We start from the raw sequence: 26,099 nt of genomic DNA on the forward strand, positions 1-26,099 counted from the left end.
CTGTACCTTCTACCCACGCCGCCAGGGGACTCTTCTTAAAATCTCTCTTTTGTTCTGCTGTTCCTCTGTTCTATATCAGCCATTGATCCTTGTGACCTGTTGAGGACAGGTCCAGACTACCTGCAGGACTTCAAAGCCCTTCACCATGAGGCTGCAACATATGTTTTTATCTTTATTCCAGACTTTCTGAGACATAATCCTTCAGCTCCAGACAATGTATTTACATAACTCCTTGTCCCTTGGACACACCATATTCTACGTTTCTGCTGTACCTACTTTCCCTTCCTAGAGTTGCCTCCCTTCTTCTTTCCATCTATTCCAAACTCAGCCAGTCATTAAAGACTATTCAAATCTCACATTACCCATGATGTCTTACTGTCCATGGGGACTCTTCCTTCTCTGAACACCCATGGCAGATGTTATAGACTGTTTGTGTCCCCTCCAGATTCATATGTGGAAACCCTAACCCCCAGTGTGGCTGTAGTTGGAGATGGGGCCTCTAAGGAAATAATATTTAATGAGGTCGTAAGGATGGGGCCCTGTCAGACAGGATTTGTGTCCTTTTAAGAAGAGGCACCAGAGAGCGTGGTTTCTCTCTCTGTACATATTATGGAGGAAAGTGAGGACATAATGAGAAAGTGGCCATCGAGTCAGAAAGAGAGCCCTCATCAGAAACCAAATCAGCTGGAAACTTAATCTTAGACTTCTGGCCTCCAGAACTGTGAGAAAATAAATGTCTGCTGTTTAAGACACCTGTCTGTGGTATTTTGTTATGGAGCCCGAGCTAAGGCAGCAGGGACTGAGGATCACAGAAAGCACTCAGTAAATGGGTGTTGAATAAATCAAATCAGATGGGATCTGGGCAGCAAGGCACTAGAAAACAGCACCAGGATCTGTATCTACAACCCTCCCAGCAAAATTTCTGCCTATATCACGATGGAGAATGGAATAGGGACAGGTTCCAATATGGAGCATCCAAAGGGGGGTTCCTCTCCCCAACTAGGAAGTCAGAGGAACAGGACATCTTCCCTGATGCAGAGTGGAGCTTCTCCATGCACCAGCAGCACAGAAAGGCCAACGGCTGATTCTTGAGACTGTTTCTCTCCATGATAACTAGGAGTTGGTGTGGGGAGCGGATCAGTGTGCACTGCTATCATCACTTTGCTCTTTTCAGGCAAGCCTTTCTCCCTGCTAATAACAAATCACCATTATAGAGGCACCATATGAGGATAAACTGCTTGTCCTGGGTTAAACCTTTAAATATCACCTGATGACTCTAATCAATATTCTATAGTTACATTAAATAATCACTGACTGAAACTGTGGCCTAGAGGTTTGAATAAAGGCCTAGAAATAAGTAACTCAAATTTAATCCCAGCTCTGCCACCAATGCTACTCTGTCCATGTCTCCCATTATTCATCTATAAAATGGGTGTAGCGACATTTACAGGAGTATGTATTAACTAGGAATTTCACATAAAGTGCTTCGAAGAGAGTGAACAACTGTGCCAATGTTGAGTACTTTAAGACTGCTCGACAGGTCAATGAATCAGTACGCATCACTGTGGACCTTAGTGGTCACAGACATGCCTTCTTGCACTTAGGCTGCCTTTATAAAAGACATGGTAGACACCAACAGACTCAATAATCAAAAGAGTGCAACAAAAATTACTAACAGGCCAAACATCTCTAAAGTCAGAGTCTGGCTCTGACACCTACTTGCAGAGTGGCCCTGGGACTGTCGATGAGCCTGTTTCTCAATTTCCTATAACAGGAAGAATGCACTGTCCGAGATACTGGAACAACTGAGGTAACGTGAATGAAAATTATGAATTATATAATAAGATACAGGTATTTAACTTCAGATTCATTAGGTGAACAAGGAAACAAAACTGACCCAATAAGTAGGGGAATTCTCAGTTTGATTCTTCACTTCGTAATACATTATGAGACTCTAAACAAGTCAGTTTACTTCTCTGAATTTTTAATCACCTCCCCAAAGAGAAAGGAACATAAAGCTATCTGAAGACCACCCTATAACCATTCTGCATCATTTTGTGATTACAATAAAGTGAGATATTTATCAGTTTTCTCTAAAAGAGGATTATTTAAAAATTCAACAGTAAGGACTTTATGAACTCATCTAAACTTTAGGAACAATATGTCAGCAAATGTAGATGTGATGATAGTCCAGAAGTTTCTTTAGAGCAAAGAACATATGATCACGAGAACGAGCTGCTACTTTCAGCTTCTGTCTCCAATTTTTTTCTTTATGAGAAATAGGAATTTGATCTTCAAGGCCAGTTTGGTCCGAAAAGATGACTTTGACAGGTTGTCTTAGCAAAGAGTAGAGATAATGCAAATTAAGATATAACTGGAGCACACCTGAAACTAATACAACATTGTAAATCAACTATACTTCAATTAAAAAAAGTGTTCTTAAAAAAATTATTTTAAAAAGATTGTACCTACCAAAAAAAAAAAAAAGATATATAACTGGAGCATAAACATTAAAAAAAAATTCTAGCTGAACTTTCCAGAGAGAAGGACATCACATTGTACCATAATCTAAGAAGTATTTGGACTTTCTTTTCCCATACTCTGTGTGCATACACACATGTATATAAAGAGACTCAGACTCTGGTTATTTTAGTGAGTAGCAAACCTGACTAGTGTTTGACCAGAATGGCTATAGGCCACTAGCATGCCTGCTGACTACAGACAAATCAGATATTGTAACTTAGTCCAGGGGTCAGCAAACTTTTCTGTGAAGGGTCAGACAGTAAATATTTTAGGCTTTACAGGCCATATGGTGTCTGTTACAACTATTCAACCCTGTTGGTATGGTGCAAAAGCAGCTGTAGACAACATGTAAAAAAAAATGAGTGTGGCTGTTTTCCGATAAAACTTCATTTATAGAAACAGGTGAAAGGTCAGATTTGGCCCACAGGTCACAGTTTGCCAATTCCTGGTCTATACCCCTGAACCTTGGAGTGGATTAGAGGGACTCCGAGGATTGACTCCTGGATTATTTAGGAATATAGCTGAGTTCTAAGGACTCTAAGAAGATCAAAATGGTCTTGGAAGGGTATAAGAAGGCTTATACAGATGACTAGCATTCCTAAGGGAGCAAAGGTGTGCCAAATCTAATCTGCGTGTCCAGAACAGAAGTTGACTGAGGTTTGGACAGAATCCCAGCAGTGTAAGGCATAGCTGGATTCCTGAAATGGTTCTGGGAGTCCTAAAGAAACTGGACTTATATGGTATCCAGGATGGATACATGGTAGGGGTCTTTGCTAATTAGGAACATGATGTTCAGGGCTGGTGGAGCTAGAAAGGTTAGTCAAAGGTCAAGAGGCCATTCAGGGGGCAAACGATATCCTTAACTTTGGTTGAGAGTGTTATAGTTATTTCAGGCAAGTTACAGTGATTTTCTTAGTCATTGACTGTTTTTCTAATTGATTAGAAAGAACATTTTTGAGCTAAAATGTTTTTGTTTTTCTTTTATGGGCTGTGCTGTGCAGCATGCGGGATCTTAGTTCCTGACCAGGGATTGAACCCGTGCCCCCTGCAGTGGAAGCACGGAGTCTTAACCCTTAGTTAGACATGGAGTCTTAGTCCCTTGAGCTAAATTTTTAAGGACATGTATGTGATTGGCAATAGATATTGCCTACCAATTATGAAATAAATACGATTTTAGTCAATAATCAAGAATTTACCACCAGTTTACTGAAAAGACTACTAAAAGGGTATATACTTTGGGAAGAAGTAAATTGAATCCAGAAGGGAAGAATGAAATAAAGATGGAATAGTTAAAAAAAAAAAAGTGATAAACATGTGAATAAATCTAAAATAAAAAAAAGATGATGCGACGTGATGGGGAGTGACTGAGAGTGGGGGGAGTTTCTTATAATTGGGCAGCCAGTGAAGAATCTTCTGAAGGAGTGACATTTAAATCGAGAGCTGAATGACAAGGAGCCAGGCATGCAAAGATCTGAAAGAAGCATACTAAACAGAGTGAATAGCTGATAAAAAGGGATTAGGCCTGGCACTTTTGAAGAACAGAAAGAAAACTCCTATTGTGAGAAGTTTATGAGCAAGGTGGTGTGTAGGAGACAGGTTATACTGGTAGTTAGAGGTCAGATTGTATAGGGACTTCCTTCACTGTGTTGAAACAATGGGATCTGCATTTTAGAAAGAGTACAAGGCTGTCCCAGAGAGACTAGATTAGAAGGGGCAAGAGATTAGGCAGGGAGATCAATTAGGAAAACACTTTATGATATTTTGGGTGTAGGGGATGAAGGGAAGAGAAAAATCAAAGATGACTCCTAGTTTTCTAATCTGAGTGACTAGATGGATGGTGGGACCATTTATCAAGGGAAGGCTTGGGATTGAATAGATTTGTAGGGAAAAATCAAGAGTTATGTTTTGAACACGTTTCATCTGAGATGTCCAGTTGATGTTCAAGTGGAGATATCAAGTGGATAGTTGTATGTGAATCATGGGGGAAAGAGATCAGGAGTGGAGATATAAATTTGGGAGTCAAAAGAATGTATGTAATATTTAAAATCTTGATACCAGATGATGTTTAGCCAGGGGTTAGCCATTAAAGTTTAAAGAACCCTTTAGGCATATGGTTATGAGGGGAAAAAAAAAAACACTTATCTTTTAGAGATACCTACTGAAATTTTTACAAATGAAATGATGCCTGGTATTTGCTTCAAAATAATGGGGGGAATGGGATGAGGTATAGATGAAACAAGATTGGCCATAAATTGATAGTTGTTGAAGCGTGGTTTTGGGGTAAGTGGTGGTTCATTTTATGAATCTATCTACTTTTGTATATGTTTAGAATTTTCTATCATAAAAAGTTTAAAATAAAAAGAGGGGAATTCCCTGGCAGTCCAGTGGTTAGGACTCTTCGCTCTCACTGCTGAGGGCCCGGATTCAGTCCCTGGTCAGGGAACTAAGATCTCACAAGCTGTGTGGTGTGGCCAAAAATTTAAAAAAAATTTTTTAAAGAAAATAAATAAAAGGAACTATTTTAAGATAGTCTCCATTAAAAGTGGTAGAAGCAGAGATGGAGAGAAGTAAATAGATTTGGGATTAAAAGGTGGTCCTCCATTAAAAGGTGGTAACATTTCCACAGTCAACATTTTAAACAAGGCACTCAGGAAGAAAGCAAGCCTGAATAACCGGAGGTACATGAGCAAGAGGGTAAGTAAGATTCATCAGGTAGACAGAGGTCACATATATAGGGCCTTCTTCAGTTTGGGGATATGACTGGGTTTACATTTAAGAAAGAGCACTTAGCTGTTCTAAGAATAGAATGCAGGGGGGAAACATTAAGCAAGGATTATCTTAAATTCTGATGTCCTAAGCATAATTTGTAAAGAGGTCAACTGTTATTGCTAGGTACTGTGCTAGATGCTTTACAGATATCTATGTAGTCCTCATAATATCTCTGTAAGGTAGGTATTATCATCACTGCGGTACACGTTGGGAAACTTCAGCTCAGAGAGGTTAAGTCAAAAGTCACACAACTACCAGTGGTACAATCAGAATTCAAATTTTTGTCTGTCTGACTCCAGTGCTTGCATTTTTCTCACTACGCAATATTATTCCCCATGCTATGGACACCAAAGAGTTGCAGAGATGGTAGGTAAACTAGTGCTTTTAAAAACGATAATGGAGAAATTCCCACCTGGTCACAGACCAGACTAACCACTAAATTAATTTCTCTTGATCCAGACTAGCCGGATGGAAATGATGCCTATGGATACATAGTTGAGCCAAAATTTGACTGGTATCCCTGTCACCAATATTTTCCCCTTCCAGTTCATTTTTAATACTGCTGCCAGTAGAGATTTTATTTAAAAAAGAAAATCACACTACTTTCATCCTTAAAAACTGTTTCTGCTACAAAATCTACAACATAAAGGCCAAACATTTCAACGTAGCATGCAAGGCTCTTCAGTCTTTCTCAGCAGTTCTCAAACTTTTTTTTCTCTTAAAAATTATTGAGAACTGTAAGGGCTCTTGTTTATGTGGATTATATCTATTGACATTTATTATATAAGAAATTAAAACTGAAAAATAATTAATTCATTAAAAAATAGTAAACACTTTAAATATTAACCAAAATAATATTTTTTTCAAATATCTTTAATATCTGGCTTAATAGAAGACAGCTGAATGCTCATATGTGCCTCTGCATTTGATCTGCTGTGATATGTTGCTTCGGTTAAAGTATATGAAAAAGATCTGGTCTCATCCAGATATGTAGGTGGGAAAGGTAGTATTTATAGTCTTCTAGATAATCGTGGATATTCTTCTTTGGTACTATATCAGAACTTGGCAAGTGGTAGTTTCTTAAAAGTTACTTGCAATATGGAATCTGAAACCATACCAATGAACTTTTTGTACTCAGTTACATTAAATCCCTTGTTCTAACTTGCAGTTTCAATGGATCTTTTACTCATGCATAATTCTGTAACATCCTGCATTGGGTCATTTGGAAATAACCGGTTCACTGAGTTATGTGGATCTTCCAAATGTTGACACATTTCATTATATAATTTTAAAAATCTTTTTTGCTAATGCCACCACCAATCTCATCAGAAGAAATGTTTAAGTATTAGGAAGCTGTCACGGTAGCAGATACAAGTTTGCAAAAATTCTTATTTTTGCTTGAAAGCATGAATTTTATCATTGACAACAAATACTGTCAGTTGTTTTCCTTGAAGTAATAGGCTCACTATGTTCATTAAGAAAATATCTGCCAAACACCCAAGCCTGTATAACCACAGCTGGTCTGTGCCCCTTGTTCTTTCAAGCTGGTCCATGAAAAAGGTGCTGGTTCAGCTTTGTAATTCTAATTTTGAAACTCAAACTATTTTACAAGAGTTTTTCCTTAAGACACCCATACTTTGGTATGCAGCGTAAGTACTCCCTGTGTACTTCTTATTTTATCACACAGAATTTTTAAACAGACATATATTCAAGGGTTGAGATTTAATAAAATTTACTACTTCATCAAGGACATTCTTAAGTGAAACTGGTGTTTGTTTTTTAAAACTACTAGTACCATATGGTGCCATGGTTTTGATTTGTGCAGGTATAAGTAGTTTTACCCATTATTGTTTTTGCATCATCAGTGCAAATGTCAACACAGTGAAAAAGACAAATAATGTCTTAGTATTATTATGAAAATGGTGACTTTTACATGGTCACTATTTGACCTTGCATGGACCACGTTTGAAGAACCACTGGTCTATTCATTATCCTTTTCCAGTCACCTGTCCTGCTTCTGTTTGTCGTCATCATCTGTGACTGCATATATTGTTCCTTTTGCCTACAGTGTCTTCCTCAGCCAGCTGGCAAAATCTTATTTGTCTTTTAAGATCTGGTTTGTATTTCATCTCTGAAAAGCTGATTTCATGTCTTTTAAGCTGATTTAATCGCTCTGTTTTTTGCGCTTCTGTGCCACTCTGAACATACGTTGTTTTAGCATTTATCACATTGAGGGCAGAGGGGCTAGTATCATTTTCAAGCACCCACTATGTGTCAGACCCTGTGCTAAGTCTTTTACATATTTTCTTATTATATCCTCAAATCAATTCTATGTGATAGGTATCATTACAGCCACTGTACACTGAAGGACCAGTTAGGTAGCTGAAGCTGAAGTCAAACCCAAGCCCACTATTTCAGCAGTATGGTAATCTTTCCCCCTATTTACCCCTATGGCACATACACAGCACAGTTAAGATATTCAATTTATGTCACCTGAACAGGCAAATAAATGAACTTCGTAACAATCTCATTTCATAATGCAAGACTCTACAAAGTCCCTCATCTTTCAGAGCCTAGAGTTTGGCCTTCAGTAGAGTATTTTTCATTCCTTATATACCGTTTAGATTTGGAATCTTCATTTACTTATAGAAAAACTTGCATTTTCATTTCTTCCAGCAATGTGTTCCCAGCCGTGGGATGGTAATTTAATGATTACACTGCCATCAAGCCGGAAACACAAATGTTGACGTTTGACAGTAATGTTTTTCCTCTCAAAGATGCTTCAAGTAAATACTAATGGTGTATCCAAGTAAATGAAGTAACTGTTGGAAAAGCAAATGGTGCATATTCTTCAACATGAGTATTCAAGTTTTAAACTATCTAAAAAGTTAAAAAAAAAACCTATTTAATACTAATACCTCTTTTTCTACTTAGTCTGGGACCTTATGAAATGTGAAAATTCCAATGTGCCTCTACAAAAAGCTTAATACCTCAAATTTGCTTTACTTAGACTACAGTACGTATTTTAAGAATGGTGGGAAGACCAGTGGTTCTCAAAGTGTGGCCCCAGGACTAGCAACAGCACCATCACCTGGGAACTTGTTAGAAAGGACCCAACTCAGACCTATTGAATCAAAAACTCTGGGGGTGGGGCCCAGCAATTTGTGTTTTAATAGCCCTCCAGATATTGTGATGCATGGTTAAATTTGACAACCAATGGGGCAAATGTGCCGCACCATTTGGATACATGGATGTTACCTATAAAGAACTAATAAATTTTGGAAGATACGATTGGCCCATATACAAGCAAATCTGTGCAAATATAAGCTGTATAGTAAGAGGTCTGCCATACCAAGGACCCAGGCTATCCTCAAGCCTATATACAGTGGCACGCAGCTGAAGTAGAGAAATCTCATTCCACGGAAGAGAAGCCAAATTATTCCTTGACTCTGCCTTCCAGGATGCGGATAAATACACCACAGCCATACTTAATGAGGAGTAAAGCCATTTATTGATCTGCAAGAACTATCTGCCATTCCGTCATAGGTAACTCCAACCGTGTGCTGTTTATATTGCTTCTTTTCTAAATAAAACAGCAACCTGCAATACATGTGTTTTATTACTACTATTTTCAACTACCAATGACAAGCTTATTCTACCCAGAAATATATCCCACTATTCTACTTGCTTTGTTATTACATGGATTTAAGGAAAATAGGAACTTGTTAGCATTTTGACTAGTTGGGGGTATGCAAAAAGCTTATTTTAGTAAAGAATATATATAAAACTTCCTGGCATTTTGGTAAAAAAGTGAAGGCATTAAGTGTTCATTTTTATATTTACACTTTTCTAAAGAAAAGCTGGTGAGAGAATCTGCTCTGAATCAGAGTTTTCTGTCTTTGCTGGGAGGAAGCCAGGCCTGGTAGAGAAGGCTCACTGTAAATCAAGAGGGAGGAAGACTCAGAATCAGATGAATGGAATACTCAGGGCATATCTTTGCTAAGAACAGAAAGGACAGAGGATATAAGGAAATCATCCCATTTGCTAATACAAACTTGGATAACAGTTCCTTGTTTTTATTGGCAGTACATTAATTTTGATTAAAATACAAATGAGAGAGAAAAAACTTAGGCTTCCTAAACATAAATGTTTACGTGAATGATCACAAGTGAAAATATAAAAATTTTGTTTGATTTTATGTTCATTAACAATGCAACATTATAGGAAGAATACCAGTTTTACACTGAGACAGATCAAGGTTTGAATTCTCCCTCTGACAATTACTAACTGTGTGAATCTGGCCAATTCTAATTTTTCTAATTTTCAGTTTGTAGGGCTGTTACAAGGATTTGAGATAAATATTTGGGATGTGCCTTATACAGGGTAGGTGATCAATAAACAGTTATTCAAGTATTAAAGAAAACTGATGCTTAGAGAACTGGTGTGGGTGTACAATTTGCCTAGTTGGATTGAGAATTATATCACTGGGTCTCGATCTCAGTAACCAACTTCTCTTATTTCACCTACATGTTAAAAAACTATAAACTGCTTGCCCTTTCCCCCACCTTTCCACAACACATGAAATAAGGACAGAAAGAGACAGAAATAAAAAAACAAATATTCCCTTAAAAAAATAATGCAGATAGAGATAACACCTTGGTGAAAGCCGAAAAAAAAAAAAAAAAGCTTAAGAGTTTGATTTCATTTATAGTAAAGGAAAGAATAGTATCACCATTTATTCATTTGATCCTATTTCTTCCTTACACTATCATAGCAGTTCAAAGCAACAAATTATTTATTGCTCTTAAAGTATTATGGATTTGCTTTTCTGTTAAAGCCCCTCTGCATTTACCAGAATGCAGCAGGCTACTTTAGCTAAAGATCCAAGGCCATAAACCTTGTTCAGTGCAATAAGATCACTTTAATAATATTCTAATCTTGAAATGCAGTTGAAAAGATAGATGATGGTCGCTGAGTGCTACTTACAAACAAAAATGGCTCTCAAACAATCTTAAAGATGCAAAAAACTTAGCAACTGAAAATGTGTTTAAAAAAATTCCCACATTCTGCCAGGATATTTTACATACCTGAGAATTTTCTTAGGAACCTGTGATGGAGAAGAATGACTCCTTTTCTTCTTCTCTGAGTCCTGTAGTAACCCATCCTCTGCTCTGCCCTTCTCTGTGACTGCTGACTGCTCTGCCCTGGCTTTGCCCTGATCCACACTGAGCTGGCCTTGGGCAGGGTCACACCTGTACATGAAGACGATGGCTGGCTTCTCGCTGGACTCTCCTTTTGCCTCTGTGAACCAGTGATGGCGCTGAACTGGAGGAGGGGGCAGCATGTGGATGACTGTGCCATCCAGGCCCACCAGTTTCCCTTTCTCTCGGTCTTTCTCTTTGTCGTCCTCTTCATCTGTTTTCCGACGGCGGAAGAAACTTTTAAATGATATCCAGCGTTTAGGTTTTGCATCAGCTGCCCGCCTGCTGCCTTCAGAGTGCAAAACTGATTCAGCTTCCGTTGACCTGGTAGGGCTAGTTGGCTTGGTCCAGTTGGTGAAATGCCTCTGCAAAAGGTTACTTGCATGGTAAGGGGAGGAAGTCGAGCGTGGTGGGGGGAAGGGGGGTGGCGGCTCACTTTGGGGGTTAGTCACTAATTTGGAGGGCGGGGTGGTGGCTGGCTTTGTGAGTGGATCTTTCTGTACTTTGGTGGTAGGACTTTCTGTGGTCTGAGGTGCTTCAGCCTCACCACTGGGCTGGGATGTGAAGAGAGACTTGGGCCGGACTGGTGTACTCTTAGGTGTACTCTTAGCAGCACTGGCATCGGGAGGAATGGCATACAGCTCTTCCACACTGCAAGCTTTCGGGCCAGACTGGGGCATTTCTGGAGGAGACTGTGGCGGCTGGATAGAAGCCACAATCTGAGAAAGCACAGTGCTCGCCTTCTCCCTGGTGCTGCCGCTGCTCACTACCTGAGACTCCTGAGTGCTTTCTGTTTTGGCCACAGGTTCTTGAGTGGTTCTCTGGAGCTTTGTTGGGGAGCTGTGGCTGGAACTGTAGCTCCTCTGTGGTGAGGACTGACCTCTGTTAAGACAGCTGTTAAACTCCTGAACCTTCTGAGCCACTGAACCCCTCTTACGCTCTGTGCTGTTTAAAAACCCTTTAGCTTGGGGACATTCAGTGGGTTTGCTAGTGGTGTTATCAGACACTTTGCTTTCAGTTTCTATTTCTTCGTAAGTATGGCTTATTACACTTGTGGTTTTTTCCTTCACTGAAAGTTCTCCACTTGTTCCGAGAAAACTTTTGTAAATGGCTAGATTGTCATATGCATTTGGATTGATTACAATGGGAACTTTGATAGCATTTTTGGAACTCCGAGCATAAGTTGGCTCATCATGAATGATAATTGGAAAAGGTGGCATACCGGCATTGTTATAACTATTAAATTTTATTTCAGACAAATTAGGTGACTTAACAGGGATGGTTTTGGAGGAAATGTTTGTAGCTGTGGGTGAAGTAGGTGCTGACTTGTGACAGTTTTTCCTTGGAGGGACATTTGGTCCAGTCCCACCACTAACTAATTCCACCTTAGGTATCTTTTGTCGTGGACTGGTACTGGAAGTCCATACTTCCTGGTAGCGGATTGCACTGGATTTTTGGAAATGGGCACTTATTTGTCCTGATGTCAGTGCGGGTGATGTCACTGGAGAGTTTGGAGTAGAAGATGAGCTTTTCGTCTTGGGACTGTTAATAGGGCCCTCGAGGTGCTCACTGGCCATGGCTGCTGACACATCCACGACAGTATATGGCTTGCACAAAGGCTGCTCCAGATTCACAACTCGGTAGGGCTTTGCTTGCTCTTCTACAGGAACGAGGTTTATTGTTACTGATTGCCCAGTAATATCTGTAGGGGCTTTACTTTCTTGCTTCTCAGTTTGTACGGCAATCTTGCCATCCTTCTCTTCTAATCGGAGAGCAAGGACTGCTTTGTGCGTCTCTGGAACTTTTATTGAGCTTTTGGATGCTTGTGATGAGTCCTTCTCCTGATTATTACCAGAGAGGCTTTCATAATTGGGCTCACTTTCCTTCATGTCCTTAGAATCTCCCGGGTTACCAGGAGCTATTCCCACATTACAAATCTTCTGGGATAAACTACTGGCTGTCTCAGAACGTGATTCTTCTGTTAAAGAGGAATCTGGGGATGTGGAGTCAGATGACACCATGCTCTGAATGCTTCCTGGTCCATAGGAGACCACAGAATTATCTTCATAACCATTCAGGATTTCATCATAACTGTCATCATAGTCTACAGCACAGATTCTTTGCAGAGATTTATTTCGCAGGGGGACAGTATTCCATTTTTTGTCCACAAAGAATCGAACAGGAGACAAAGTGTTTGCCCTGAAGTTGGCAAAGCGAGGTTGCCCTCTCATGCGAATCTCCATGGCCAGCAGTTCTTCATCACTCTCATCCCAACTCTCATGCTCCTCCTCCATGTTACTCAAAAGCACATCTTCCTCACTCTCTTCGCCACTAGAAAACTCTGGGTAACAGAATCGACCCCCTTCATTACTGATCACTTCTGTGCTCCCACTCAGAATAACATGCTTGCCCTGAGTATCCTTTATTCCGCCCATCATGCAACTTGGTGGAAGCTTTCTTTCCAGTGATCGTTTATAGCAATCATTTATTCTTCCTAAGAATGTTTCTCTGGAGTTTGTTTCATTTCCTTTTATTTGAGGGGTGGTATCCAAGCCTGCTATCTCCTTTAACACCTCAGTTAGTCCACTATTGTTATTTGATACCTTCTTTGCACTATCACTATTCCCATAAGGCTTAGGAACATGGCTTAATCCTTCAATATCATCTTCATTATTATTATTAAGTGGTTTCTGATTCAAGGCCATCCTGTTACGGTTCCATCCTATGATGACAGGTTTGTTCTCACAGTGTTCTTGGATACTAAGCTCACTACACATACTTTGCCCATCTGCCACCATCATAGTGGGCTTCACAGCTATAGTGGGTTTTTTAGCCACAGGAGGCCGGAAATTTCCGGTGTTCCTGATTCGGTGGTTGTTACTGTGATTGGCATTAGTTTTATTGCCATGGGTGATGGGTGCCTTCTCAGGGTCTGGGGGGAGCTGATGTAAGCTTTTAGGTTTAAAGCAGTTCTTGCATTCACCAGGTTTCCAAACGTGTTCAGTAAAGGTATTACAAGCAGACATTTTTAAAAATAGAACTTCACAGACAACGCTTTCCTTTCAGTGCATGGCAAAACTTTCATCTGTTAGTTTTCACCTCCCCTATGTTTCATAGCAGCTCTTGTAAGTGTGATCAATCTGTTGGGGGAAGGGGGAGAGAAGAAGAAAATCTGAATGGAAAAGATACTATGAGGCTTATCATGATGAATGATTTGAAAATATTGGCTCCAACTTTTCCTTAAATTAAAAGATTGAGAGATAAACTAATTTGGGCACTTTATGAACTCTCTTTAGCTAATCAGCGGTTTTGGAATGTTAGTTTTTTAACCATAATTTTATGCACGCTCATTGAACCAAGTATAACATTTCACTTGATGTCTCTGTGACAATGATACTGTGAGCTTCCCCTCCCAGAAATGTCTTTGAAACCGTTCTTTCTGTTATCCTCCAACCTGAAACTTCTTGGTCCATTGTGGAACCCTCTTCTTCTGCCCACCCTTTATATTTGGATATCTCATAGACTCCTCAAACACAATGCATTCAGGACTAATCTTCTGGCCACCTCTTTTCTCAACTCTAAGGAACTTTTGTACTCTAACCAGCCCTCCTCTACCCTCCAGGCCACCTTCTTCCTCTGTCTTTATCCTAGTTCAGTTACTGTCACTATCATCCACCTAGATAGCTAAGCTTCAACCTTCAGACCATTCTTGACACCCCTCCCCTCACTTCTAACTCCACATCCTAAATCCTTTTGTAAATTAGTCTTGCCAATTTTTTTTATTTTTAAAAAATATTTATTTATTTATTGATTTTGGCTGCGCCAGGTCTTCGTTGCGGCATGTGGGCTCATTTTTTAGTTGCGGCGTGCAGACTTCTTAGTTGCGGCATCTAGTTCCCCGACCAGGGATCGAACCTGGGCCCCCTGCATTGGAAGCACAGAGTCTTACCCACTGGACCACCAGGGAAGTCCCTAGTCTTGCCAATTTTATCTACTACATTTCACTGGAACTCCTTTCCCTTACCAGACACTGCCAGTAGTTCAGATGCCCACCATTTTTTGCCTAGATTCCTGCAATAGGTTGTTAACTGATCTCCATGCCTGTAGTCTCACCCCTTTCCAATCCAACCTCTCTACCCTTGCTACTCAAATTATGGTCCTCAGACAAGCAGTATCAGCCTCATCTTGAAGCTTGTTAGAAATGTAGTATCTTAGACTTGCAGTTTATCCTCAAGATCCTTAAAGAATCTGAAAAAGAATGAACATATGTATATGTATAACTGAATCACTTTGCTGTACACCTGAAACTAACACAACATTGTAAATCAACTATACTCTAATAAAAATTTTTAAAAAAGAAAAAAAAAAGAAATGTAGTATCTTAGGTCCAATCCCAGACCTACTGGATCATAATTTGCATTTTAATGAATTCTCAGGTTGACTCCACTGTTCTGTACTACTATTAGATTTTTCTTTCTAAAATGCTAACATGATCATCTTATTACCTAGCTTAACTATTCTGTGGTTCAATATTACCTAACGCACTGGCTCCCAAATGTCAGATAGGGGCTGCTATACACGTAAGAACCACCTGGGGAAACACCCAAGTCAATCTCTAAGGGAAGAGTCCAGGAATCTGATTTTTAAATAAGTTCTCCAGGTAATTCTATGTGCATTGAGGTAATGGAACCTCTGAGTTACAGGATGGAATACAATCCCCTTAGGTTTGCATGATATAGTCCTTGCCTCCCTTCTAGCCTTATGTCTTAAAAATCAACTAGTCTTATCACACTCTAAATACCGCTGGGCCACTCATTTCTCCTGGGTACCACCGAAGCCACTTGGACAAACCTCCATGAATAAGCACTTTCATTTTTAATTGTCTGTTTTCTCACTAGTTTTTGAGCTTCTTTAAGCCTAGGCTATATCTTATTCATCTCTATATGTCTAGCATAAGGAGCTGGATAAACACTGGTTGATTAAATGTGCTGGTTTTGAGGCTTATCTTTAAAAAATAATCTCATGGCTCTCTCTCTCTCTCTCTCTCGTCTCTCTCTTAGGCACATAGCTATAGACCTTCCCACAGAGCACCACTACAGTCTTACATTTCCAGTTCGGATATTATCATAAAGCTGGCAGTAGGCATGTACATGTAAGAACTATTTTAATAGCTGAGAAGTTTAACTTCATTCATGTACAATGACAGTGACAGGATCCTTGGTTTGGTCAGAAACGCAGCCTTTAGCCAAGTTTCAGCACATTTATAAGGAAGGAAAGAACATTTTCTTTAGTTAATATATACAGAGCTATGCCCCTTGTAAACAACACTCATAGAGCACTTTGCCTCCGTGGAAGAAGTGCAGACAAAGATCAAAGAATTCCACACAGAGAGCCCAATGACTCGGCCAAAATCTAAGTTCACTCTCTGCTGGAGACCACTGAATGGCTTTTTTCAATAAAGTAAAAATATATTTTTCAAGTGTCTGTTTGAAAATATTTATGTACTCTTTCAGATATTCTAAAAGCTATATCCCTTAGTTGATAAAACCATTTCCTGCTAGTCTGAGACTGAAACATTTTGAGCAAGGGAAAGAATGGCATAAAATTAAGCTGAAAAAGAGAGTAGGGTCCAGAGCATGTGGGGCCTTTTATAAGCTTTTAAAGATTATGGTGTTCATCCTAAGAACAGCGGGAACCCACCAAAGGGTTTTAAACAGGTGATGATATAATCGGCATTTAAAAAAGACAGCTCTGACCAAAAAACATGAAATACTTAGGTATAAGTCTAACAAAACGTGCAAAATCTAAAATCTATATGCGGAAAACTATAAAAGACTGAAGATATCAAAGACCTAAATAGAGCAATATATCAAGTTCTCTCAATGTTGTTAAGATGTCAATTCTCCCCAAGCTGCTCTGCAGATTAAATGTAATTCTAACCAAAATCCGAGTAGGATTTTCTGTAGAAATCAACAAGCTGATTCTAAAATGTATATGGAAAGGCAAAGAAACTAAAATAGCCAGAAACAATTTCAAAAAAGAAAAAAGTTGGAGGACTCATATTACCTGATTTCAAGACTTTTTAGCTACAGTAATCCTGATAATGTGGTATTGGCAAAAGGATAGAAACATAGATGGGGGAAATGGGATACGCAAACTACAACCCATAGGTCAAATCTAGCCTGTTGCCTGTTTTCGTTATGTCCCTAAGCTAAAGATGTTTTTTAAATGGTTGAAAAAAAATTTTTTTTAATATTTTGTGACAAGTGAAAATTATATGAAACTCAGATTGCAGTGCCCATAAATAAAGATTTATTGGAACATAGCCAGGCTCATTTGTTTGCATATTGTCTCTGGTGGCTTTTGTGCTACAATGGAGAGCTGAGTAGTTATGACAAACTATGTGGCACTCTCATCACTTTGCAGTGCTTTTCAGCACTCTACAAATTGCAGCGTTTCCACTGCTACATGAATCACATGTGTGAAAAGACATTTTCTTTTTTTTAATAAATTTTTTTTTTTTTTGGCTGCGTTGGGTCTTCATTGCTGTGCGCGGGCTTTCTCTAGTTTTGGCGAGCGGGGGCTACTCTTCGTTGCGGCGCACGGGCTTCTCATTGCAGTGGCTTCTCTTGTTGCGGAGCACGGGTTCTATGCGTGTGGGCTTCAGTAGTTGTGGTACACGGGCTCAGTAGTTGTGGCTCGCGGGCTTAGTTGCTCCGTGGCATGTGGGATCTTCCTGGACCAGGGATCGAACCCATGCCCCCTGCATTGGCAGGTGGATTCTTAACCACTGAGCCACCAGTGAAGTCCCGAAAAGACATTTTCAAAGATAAAAATATGTGAAATTTCATTACAGATATGCATCAATAGATGAACATTTGTAATCGATTTTGATGACAGGAAGCACTAACTTTGAACCCGAATTAAGCAAAATTAATCATTGGTGATCTTAGCACAAACTATCCCTCTCCCAAAAAAGAATTCCATTCTTCTTATTAAGTAGAGCTGTGTTACAAAAAACTATACTCAATTTTTATATTTTGAGTTTTGTCAAAAAAATTCATGGAAATTTATTTTCTTTCTTGTTATACAAGTACCTATATATAATATCTTGGTTTTTGCTTTTTTGCCTGCAAAGCCTAAAATATTTATGATTTGGTTCTTTAAAGAAAAAGGTTGTTGACCTCAGATATAGATCAGAATAGACATAGAACAGAATAGAGACCAGAAATAGAGCCACACAAATATAGTTAACTGATTTTTGATAAAAGTGAAAAGGATACTCTTCAACAAATGTGCTAGAAAAACTGAATATCCATAGGCAAAAAAATGAACCTTGATCCATACATCACACCCCATACACAAAAATGAACTCAAAAGGGATCACAGATCTAAGTACAAAATGTAAAGCTACAAAACTTTTGGAAGAAAACATAGAAGAAAATCTTTGCAGTCCTGGGATAGGGAGAGTTCTTAGATACAACACCAAAAGCATGATCCATAAAAGAAAAAACAGATAACTTGGTCTTCATCGAAATTAAAAACCTTTGTTCTTGTATATGTATAACTGATTCACTTTGTTATAAAGCAGAAACTAACACACCATTGTAAAGCAATTATACTCCAATAAAGATGTTAAAAAAAAAATTTCAATTCACAGCTATTGACTTTTTTCCTCCTGTATTTTTCTTCCCTCTTAGAAAAGAAATAAACTATACTGATATATTAAAAAAAAAACAAAACCTTTGTTCTGACAAAGGTACTGATAAGAGAATGAAAAGACAAGCCACAGATGAGAAATATTTTGCCAAATACATATCTGACAAAGAACTTTGTGTCCAGAATATAAAAAAAACTTCCAAAATTCAACAAAACAAATCTGATAAAAATAAATAGGCAAAAGATTTGAGCAGATATTCCATCAAAGGTAAATGGATTGTATATAAACACCGGAATATCATTAGTCATACGGAAATACAAATTAAAACTACAATGAGTACCACCATACATCTATCAGAATGATTAAAATAAATTAAAACAAAACCAAAAACTGGGGCTAGGGAGGATATGGAGCAAATGAGATTACCACATCGTGCTGGTGGGAATGCTAATGGTTCAGTCACTTTAGAAAACAGTTTGGCAGTTTCTTATGAAGTTAAACATAAACTTTCCATGTAACCCAGTGATCACATTCCTAGGTATGAAAAATCGTGTTTATACTAAACACTGTACACAAAGGTTGATAGGCAAAAACTGGAAACAATCCAAATGTTGTGTGGTGGTGGTTATATGCCTGCATGCATTTGTCAAGACTCACAGAATTGTACAGTTAAAAAAAAGGTGTTTTACTGTATATAAATCAAACCTCAATAAATTTGACTTAAAAAATAAAAGGCAGTTCTGGTTGCTCTATAGAGAATGCACTGGGGGGAGAACAGTACAGGATGCCAGGAGACTGTTTAAAGGGCTGTTGTGGACAAAATAAGATATGATAAGGATCTGGATTAGGATGTAGCTTCAGGGAAGGCAGATAAAGGTATATGCATGAAACATTGGATTTTGGATCTTGAGGTTTTGGGTTTATGTATTCAAATGATTTGTGGGGCCATTTATTGAGACAGACAATATTGGAGGATGTGTAACTTTTGGAGGGAAGATTATGAGTCCATATTTTGTTAGCCTGCATACTATACAGCAAGTAGCTGAATTTAGAAGTTTGGAACACAGAAGGGAATTCTGCTGTTCTTGTCTGTTTGGGAACTACTAGTATAGGAATCTCTAGGCCAAAAAGAAATTAGAGTGAGCTGGAGAGGTAGCCTTGGTGGGTGAACCTGGGAGAAGAGGATAACCCCTAAAGAAAATTCAAAAATAACAGCCGTAAGTGTGAATGATATAGAAGCCAGATGAGATTTCATTGTAAGGGGGAGGGGCTGGGGGGGAGCAGAAGACAGCTACTTCAAATGCTGCTGAGAGGTAACAGAGAATGAGGACTTAAATGTGCCCACTGGACTTGGCAATGTGAGCTCACTGGTGATCTCAGCACAGAGTATTTTGGTGCGGTGGTGGGGATGGAAAGCAGACTGCAGTGAGTTGAAGAGGGAAGAGAGAGAGTAATTTTAGATAACTTTTTGGAAAAGTTTAAGTGGGAGGTGGAAGAAAGAAAGAGATGGGAGTATGGAGGAGGGGGTCCAGAAAGGATTTCCTTATTTTAAGATGGCAGAAACTAGATCATGCTGACTACAAATACTAGAAAAAGACACAGGGGAGTGGGAGAGGCTGAAAAGACAGAAAAAAAAGCAGTAGATAATTACAAACCTTAGAATGTTAAAACTGAGCAGGCCCCTAGTTCAATTCTTCTGTTTTATGGACAAGGGAAACTGAAGCCCAGAATAGGCCACACAAGTGAATGAGAAAGACTGAGATCAGCAACTCAAGGCTATAGCTACCTACAGTACGTTTTGTTTTTAAATTACTTTTTTTGTTGTTATATAAGATATTTTTTCTTTTCTTATGTACGCTCACTGTGAAAACTCAGAAAAGCATAAAGAAAATGAAATCATGCATAATCCTATTATTCTGAAGTAACTTCTATTAGCAGTTTGAGGAAGTTCCTGTCAGTCACCAAGAATCTTTAAAAAAAAAAAAATTCCTGTCTATGTGGTACTGACGACAAAGAATACGGTGTCCTGGCCTAATATCTTGTTAACCAAGTTAAACCCACCGATGACAAGAGAGGGATTAAATTTTTTCTTTATAAGTAGTACAGTATATTTTCTTTTTCCAAGACTGGTAGATAAATAGTAAAAATAATTCTCCACTTTGAGTGCAAGTAAATTAATTCAGTCAAGAGATGCTGTTGAATTGATAAGCAGCTATCACGTTACCAACAGGACAGACAAATAAGATTCACCGGGAACACAATTAGCTTATGTCAGTGCTGTGTGCAGTAGAAACCCATCAATAAAACTGAGACCTTGGATTTGACATTCTTTTATAAGTTCTGTGTACATCTGTATTCATGCTGTTATAAAACCTAGAGATGAACCAAGCAAACAGCTTTAGCAAGCACCAGATGGAGCTGCTGTCTAAGCCACAAAGCCTTAACTATGAGGGTTTCATTTTTCAATACTAATTATGTTTGGAGACAAAGATGTGCACTTAAAGATACTGTCAAAACTATTTTAACTTATAACAGGCTCTTAGAAAGAGAAGCTATAGCAGTTATAGCTCTGTCCAAAGAGCAATCCTTGGGCCTTACTGCCTTTGTAAAATGACTTCAATGGCAATCAATAACTAGCAGCTTTGCCTGCTCAACACTGATACCTCCAAAATAGGAAACTCTAGCCACCAAAGTTATGCTTGAGAAATAAAAAATGTGCCTCCTGAGGCACTTAAGCAAGAATTTTTGACAGTCTACCCTGCTGTCTTCTATTTATTTGCCAAAAGAGGTCTGCTATGGAGCATCAAAATGGAATGTTTGATAAGAAAAAACTCATTTGCCTCCACATTCCTTATAATCTCAAAGCAAATCCTGCAGATGAAATGGTCGATGGGAGAGTTTAATGGCTGAAGCTGCCCCGAGGAGCTAGCTAGGATTCCATGATCTAAAATCTGATTTCATATTTGACAGTTTTCCAGACCAAAGCCCTTCGGGCTATAGATGAAGCTATTCAAGAGTAGCCTAATTTCACTTCCAGCCATGACAGCTTTTTAAGAATCTATTACTGTTTTTTACTCTCTCTATTGCTATATGGACAATGACATAATTAGTTTGCTTCTAGTCTAACAGTTTCAAGCAGATTTGATACAAAACAACCAAATCCACACAGGATTTCAATCTTGAATAGACAGGCCCACAGAAAGAGCTGGAGCTCCTCAAGCTAGATGCAATTTTCAAGTCAGTGAAGAAGGTGAGAGTGGGTAGGTGGTATATTAAATACCACATATGGAGCATTTCCTAAAGGCACCCAAGGAGAACCTGTTAATAAACGAGGATGGGGAATGGACTGCTCAGCTCCTTCCCCAATCCTGTGACTCCCAGAGTCCATTATCTCTCTTCATAAAATCTGTCACATCACCAAAGAGGCAGAATCAAGAATCCTCGCTGTTGTACATGGGCTTTTAAGGATACTCTTCACTGAGAAACTATCGCCTGTATGTCATCCGACACATTACTGTAGTCCATCTCCAGGCTACTAAAGTAAAATTTACAAGCCAAGGTTCTCATTAGGCTTCTGTAATGGAGCAAGTAGGTCACTTAAATAAAAAAAAGGAAAGGAAAATGTGACAAGTATCCCCATGTCACTGTTTCCAACCTTTCCTCCTTCCACAGAGAAAAATGCTGACCCGGTACCTCAACCAGCTGCCAAACCCTTCAGTATATGACTAAAAGGGTGGGGAGAGGAAGTGAAAGCAAAGCTGCAGGAAAAGGCTTTGTAGGAGATAAAACACAGCTTTAATTTGGTGCACAAATGGAAATTCCATGAGTAAGAGGAACCTTCTTAATTTGAGATCTGACCAAAAAAAAAAAAAAAAAAAATCACAGCTCTTTGCTATGACAAGAATAGGTAAGATCTTAAGATATAAGTTTCTTCTGTCTAAAGAAGAAACCAAGGTAAAACCTGCTTAATTTAGAAAACTTAACCAAAGCTCTGTTGAAAGGAGGAAGCCCATCCACTTCCAGTTGTTCTAACCACAAATTTTTTCTAACAATTTACTGTTCCTGTCACATGGTAGTCATCTCAGGATAAGAATTGTGCAATAGCAGATGCTCCACTGTAAAGCGGCACTGCTAAGGTCCCAACTCATCTTTTAAGTTCAAACTCTTTGATGAACCAGTTAAATCATCATCATCATCATCATTATTATAAACTAGGTAACAGCTAGTTGTAAGATTATAAGTTCCAAAATGTTCACTGAACCCACCTCAGACCCCTACTTAAGAAGGCATACATCAGAGAGCAAGTTAAAATGTTATCTAATAACAGCCAAGGACTCCATAGTCTGTTACAGTTTCAATATGTTCACAAACAATTCCCTTTGCTTGGAATGTATATTCTCTAATGCTGTTCCATTTGGCAACACCCTGTTTACCCTTCGAGACCCAGTTCAAAATTAACCTGTGATGAAGCTTTACCTAACTCCCTAAATACCTTTATTATAAGACCATGTTGTATTACGTAAGTCCCTGGAAGGCAGCTTGTGTCTTTTTGATCTCTATATCTTTTGGATTGCTTGGAATATACTAGATACTAAATAAGTGCTTCCTGAATAATAATAATTTTAGCTAGCATTTACTACTAAATGCCAGGCACCATTGAAAGCTCTTTACCCTTGAAAACTCTTAATTCTCACAAAACCCTATGATGTACATAGTATTATTAGCCCCACCTTACTGATGAAGAAACTGAGACATGTCCAGGGTCACATAGCTAACATGGCAGAGCCAGAATGGATGAACGCATGTACACATAAATGGTAGAGTTCAGCTACCCGTGGCACCTGGAGGCCGCTTTAGATGTCAGCATGGTGGTACCTGAAAAGCAGTCCACTCAGCAGCAGCAGCACTGCTTACCATAGTGGAATTCCATCTTGAACAAAGAAATGTTAGAAGCAAGCACAACCATACCTTCCCCAGCTCACCTCTGAGGTGGCAGGGTCCACGTACTCATTGCAGAGCAAGCTAGGAGTAAACTAAGAGGCAAACAGCTAGCTGGGCTGCCCCAAAGGGTTTTTTTTTTTTTTGCTTCAGAGTGTTGGAGTGAATATTCTGAGGCAAATTAAGTATGATCTTTCATCCAGCCCAGCCTGAGTCAGGAGCCACCCTTTTATTTGGAAGGGCCTATGAAGTTGCTGGTTGAGAGCGAATGGTGAGATGCTGCTAGAAGTTGCTTTGTTGTGTTCTTCTTCACTGCCCTCAACTGTCAAGTGAAGAAAGCCGGACTGTAGGCTAATTGAGATGTGAAAAGATAGGTGATCTCTGGTTTGAAAGCAGGGAATAAGCAAGAGGGGAAATGAGGGCAGTGAAAGATTCAAAGGTAAGAGAAAGTAGAAAAGGAGAGGAGGAAGAGGTTGGGAAGGAAAAAGAAGTAAGAAACAGCTGATTATTTTGAGAGAAATTCCACTTGAATGTTTACAGCAACATAATCAGAGGAAGTAATAACGTCCTTTGTTACCACTCTTCACCATTTCTGGAGGCTTTATTGTCTTGCATGACTTGTACATTTGGTAGGAGGCATTATTTTTCCAGTCAAGCTAAAATTTACCTTCCCCAGTTACAGAACAGAGTGAACAATACATTCTGTAAGACATTTATAACTTAGACTTTTAAAGGGAAAAAGTACTTCTAAATTACTGAAAGTCTGAATTATACAGTACTTTAAAGGAATATGAATTTATTGCTTTCAAAGAGATACCATAATAAGTTATCAATAGTATAAAAGTCTTTCCTGGGTGAGGTATCTGGAGGACTTTTCTAATAAATGTATAAGAATTATTTTTATAATGGTTATAAATAAATAATGGCTTAAAATACATTAAGAGTATCTTTCAACCTGGGATCCAGGATGCATTTTCAAAGGTCTATGAGTTCTCCAAAACAGTTCTCATATTGAACTGAAAGTAAAGTTTACAATATAAAATAAATTAATATAAACATATGATAGAGTATTGCAATGGTCACTTATTAACTAAGCACAGCAACATGATTTGTAACATTATTACAAATGTACATATACATTTATTTGTTTTCCTAATCTGAGCTGGTATCAAGCACACTGCTTTAATTGCACGGAATAATGAGAAACGGAGGCTCATTTAATATGTAAATGACACAGTCCCACTAAGTAAAGACCAAAATGACGTCATTGGTACACTGTATCAATCTTGGATTTTCAATATCCTAGAAAGAAATGTGGCAGAAGAAGAGAGCCAATGGTAATGAAAACTGCCAAGAAGCCTGTGGGGTTGCAGGCAGCTCCATATTCATATTGTGAGCTGCAATTGTTTCAGCAAAACATCATCTATCGTATAAAAATTATGTTGTTAATTTGAATTTTATTAGTTTTATAGGCTTTTTTCTACTTAACTTTTAAATTTGTTTCAGTTTATAGCTAAATGAGAAATATAAGCATAAAGAATTTATACCTAATTTTATGTTTGTTCATATTTAAGTAAAATTATAAAAATAATGTACATCAATACTAAAAGACTGCAGTTTTAAAATCAATTAAAAGCAGCCTATAAATTGCTAAAGTTTGAAAAGCAGTGCTTGAAAACAATATTCTCTTAGGTAAGCATTCCTCTTGTATTCTCATTTACATTATTAATTTGCTAAGCATCTGTTAAAGGAGTATAATAATCATCTACCTCACAGAGCTGTTGTTAAAATGAATTAACATAACATATATTGGGATTGAATTGAATCTACAGATAGCTTTGGGTAGTAAGGACATTTTAACAATATTAATTCTTCTAATCCACAAACACAGAATATCTTTCCATTTGTGTCTTCTTCAATTTCTTTCAACAAAATCTTGTTTTCATTGTACAGATCTTTCACTTCCTTGGTTAAATTTATTCCTAAGTATTTTATTGTCTTTGATACTATTGTAAATGGGATTGTTTTATTTATTTTTCAGATATTTCATTGTTAGTGTGTAGAACCACAACTGATTGCTGTACATTGATTTTATATCTCAAAACTTTACTGAATTCATTGATTAGTTTCAAGTTTTTTTGGTTGAGTCTTTAGGATTTTCTATATATGAGATCATATCATCTGCAAATAACAACAATTTTATCTCTTCCTTTCTGATTCAATGTAATCACTGTTAAAATTTTAATAGCATTTTTCACAGAAATAGAAAAAACAAACCCTAAAATTTGTATGGAATCACAAAAGACCCTGAATAGCCAAAGCAATCCTGAGAAAAAAAAAAGGTGGAGGCATCACACATTCTGATCTCAAAGTATACTACAAAGCTATAGTAACTAAAACAGTATGGTACTGGCATAAAACTAGACATACAGACAAATGGAACAGAGAGCCCAGAATTAAACCCATGCATATATAGCCAACTAGTTTATGACAAAGGAGCCAAGAATAATACAGTGGAGAAAGGACAGTCTCTTCAATAAATGGTGTTGGGAAAATTGGACAGTCACATGCAAAAGAATGAAACTGGACCCCTATCTTAGAACACACACAAAAACCATTCAAAATGGACTGAAGAGTTAAACATAAGACCTGAAACTGTTAAACTTCTAGAAGAAAACATAAGGAAAAAGTTCCTTGACATTGGTTTTGGCAATGATCTGTTGGATATACATCAAAGGTACAAGCAACAAAAGCAAAAATTGACAAATGGAACTACATCACACTAAAAAGCTTCTGCACAGCAAAAGAAACAATCAACAAAATGAAAAGGGAACCTATGGAATGGGAGAAAATATTTGCAAACCATATACTGGATAAGGGGCTAATATCCAAATACATAAAGAACTTAAACAACTCAATAATAAAAAGACAAAAAATATGATTTAAAAATGGGCAGAAGAACTGAACAGATGTTTTTCCAAAGAAGACATCCAAATGGTATATGAAAA

The 26,099-nt window shown here is 38.2% G+C and overlaps 1 protein-coding gene and 1 non-coding gene across 11 annotated transcripts in view; both read right to left on the bottom strand.

Moving 5' to 3' along the window:
* PEAK1 (pseudopodium enriched atypical kinase 1) overlaps nucleotides 1–26,099 on the bottom strand; it is a 298,094-nt gene that overhangs the window by 47,218 nt on the left and 224,777 nt on the right. For all 10 annotated transcript variants that reach the window (XM_059912712.1, XM_059912710.1, XM_059912708.1 and 7 more), the window contains one exon: nucleotides 10,380–13,633. In XM_059912712.1, coding sequence (XP_059768695.1) covers nucleotides 10,380–13,519 — 3,140 coding nt within the window. In that variant the 5' untranslated portion in view covers nucleotides 13,520–13,633. The remainder of the gene's footprint in view (nucleotides 1–10,379; nucleotides 13,634–26,099) is intronic.
* TRNAG-UCC (transfer RNA glycine (anticodon UCC)) lies at nucleotides 14,388–14,460 on the bottom strand. Its single transcript has one exon. It is a non-coding gene; the product is annotated as a tRNA-Gly (tRNA).

Source organism: Balaenoptera ricei, chromosome 2, assembly GCF_028023285.1.
Source record: "Balaenoptera ricei isolate mBalRic1 chromosome 2, mBalRic1.hap2, whole genome shotgun sequence".
Classification (NCBI taxonomy): domain Eukaryota; kingdom Metazoa; phylum Chordata; class Mammalia; order Artiodactyla; family Balaenopteridae; genus Balaenoptera; species Balaenoptera ricei.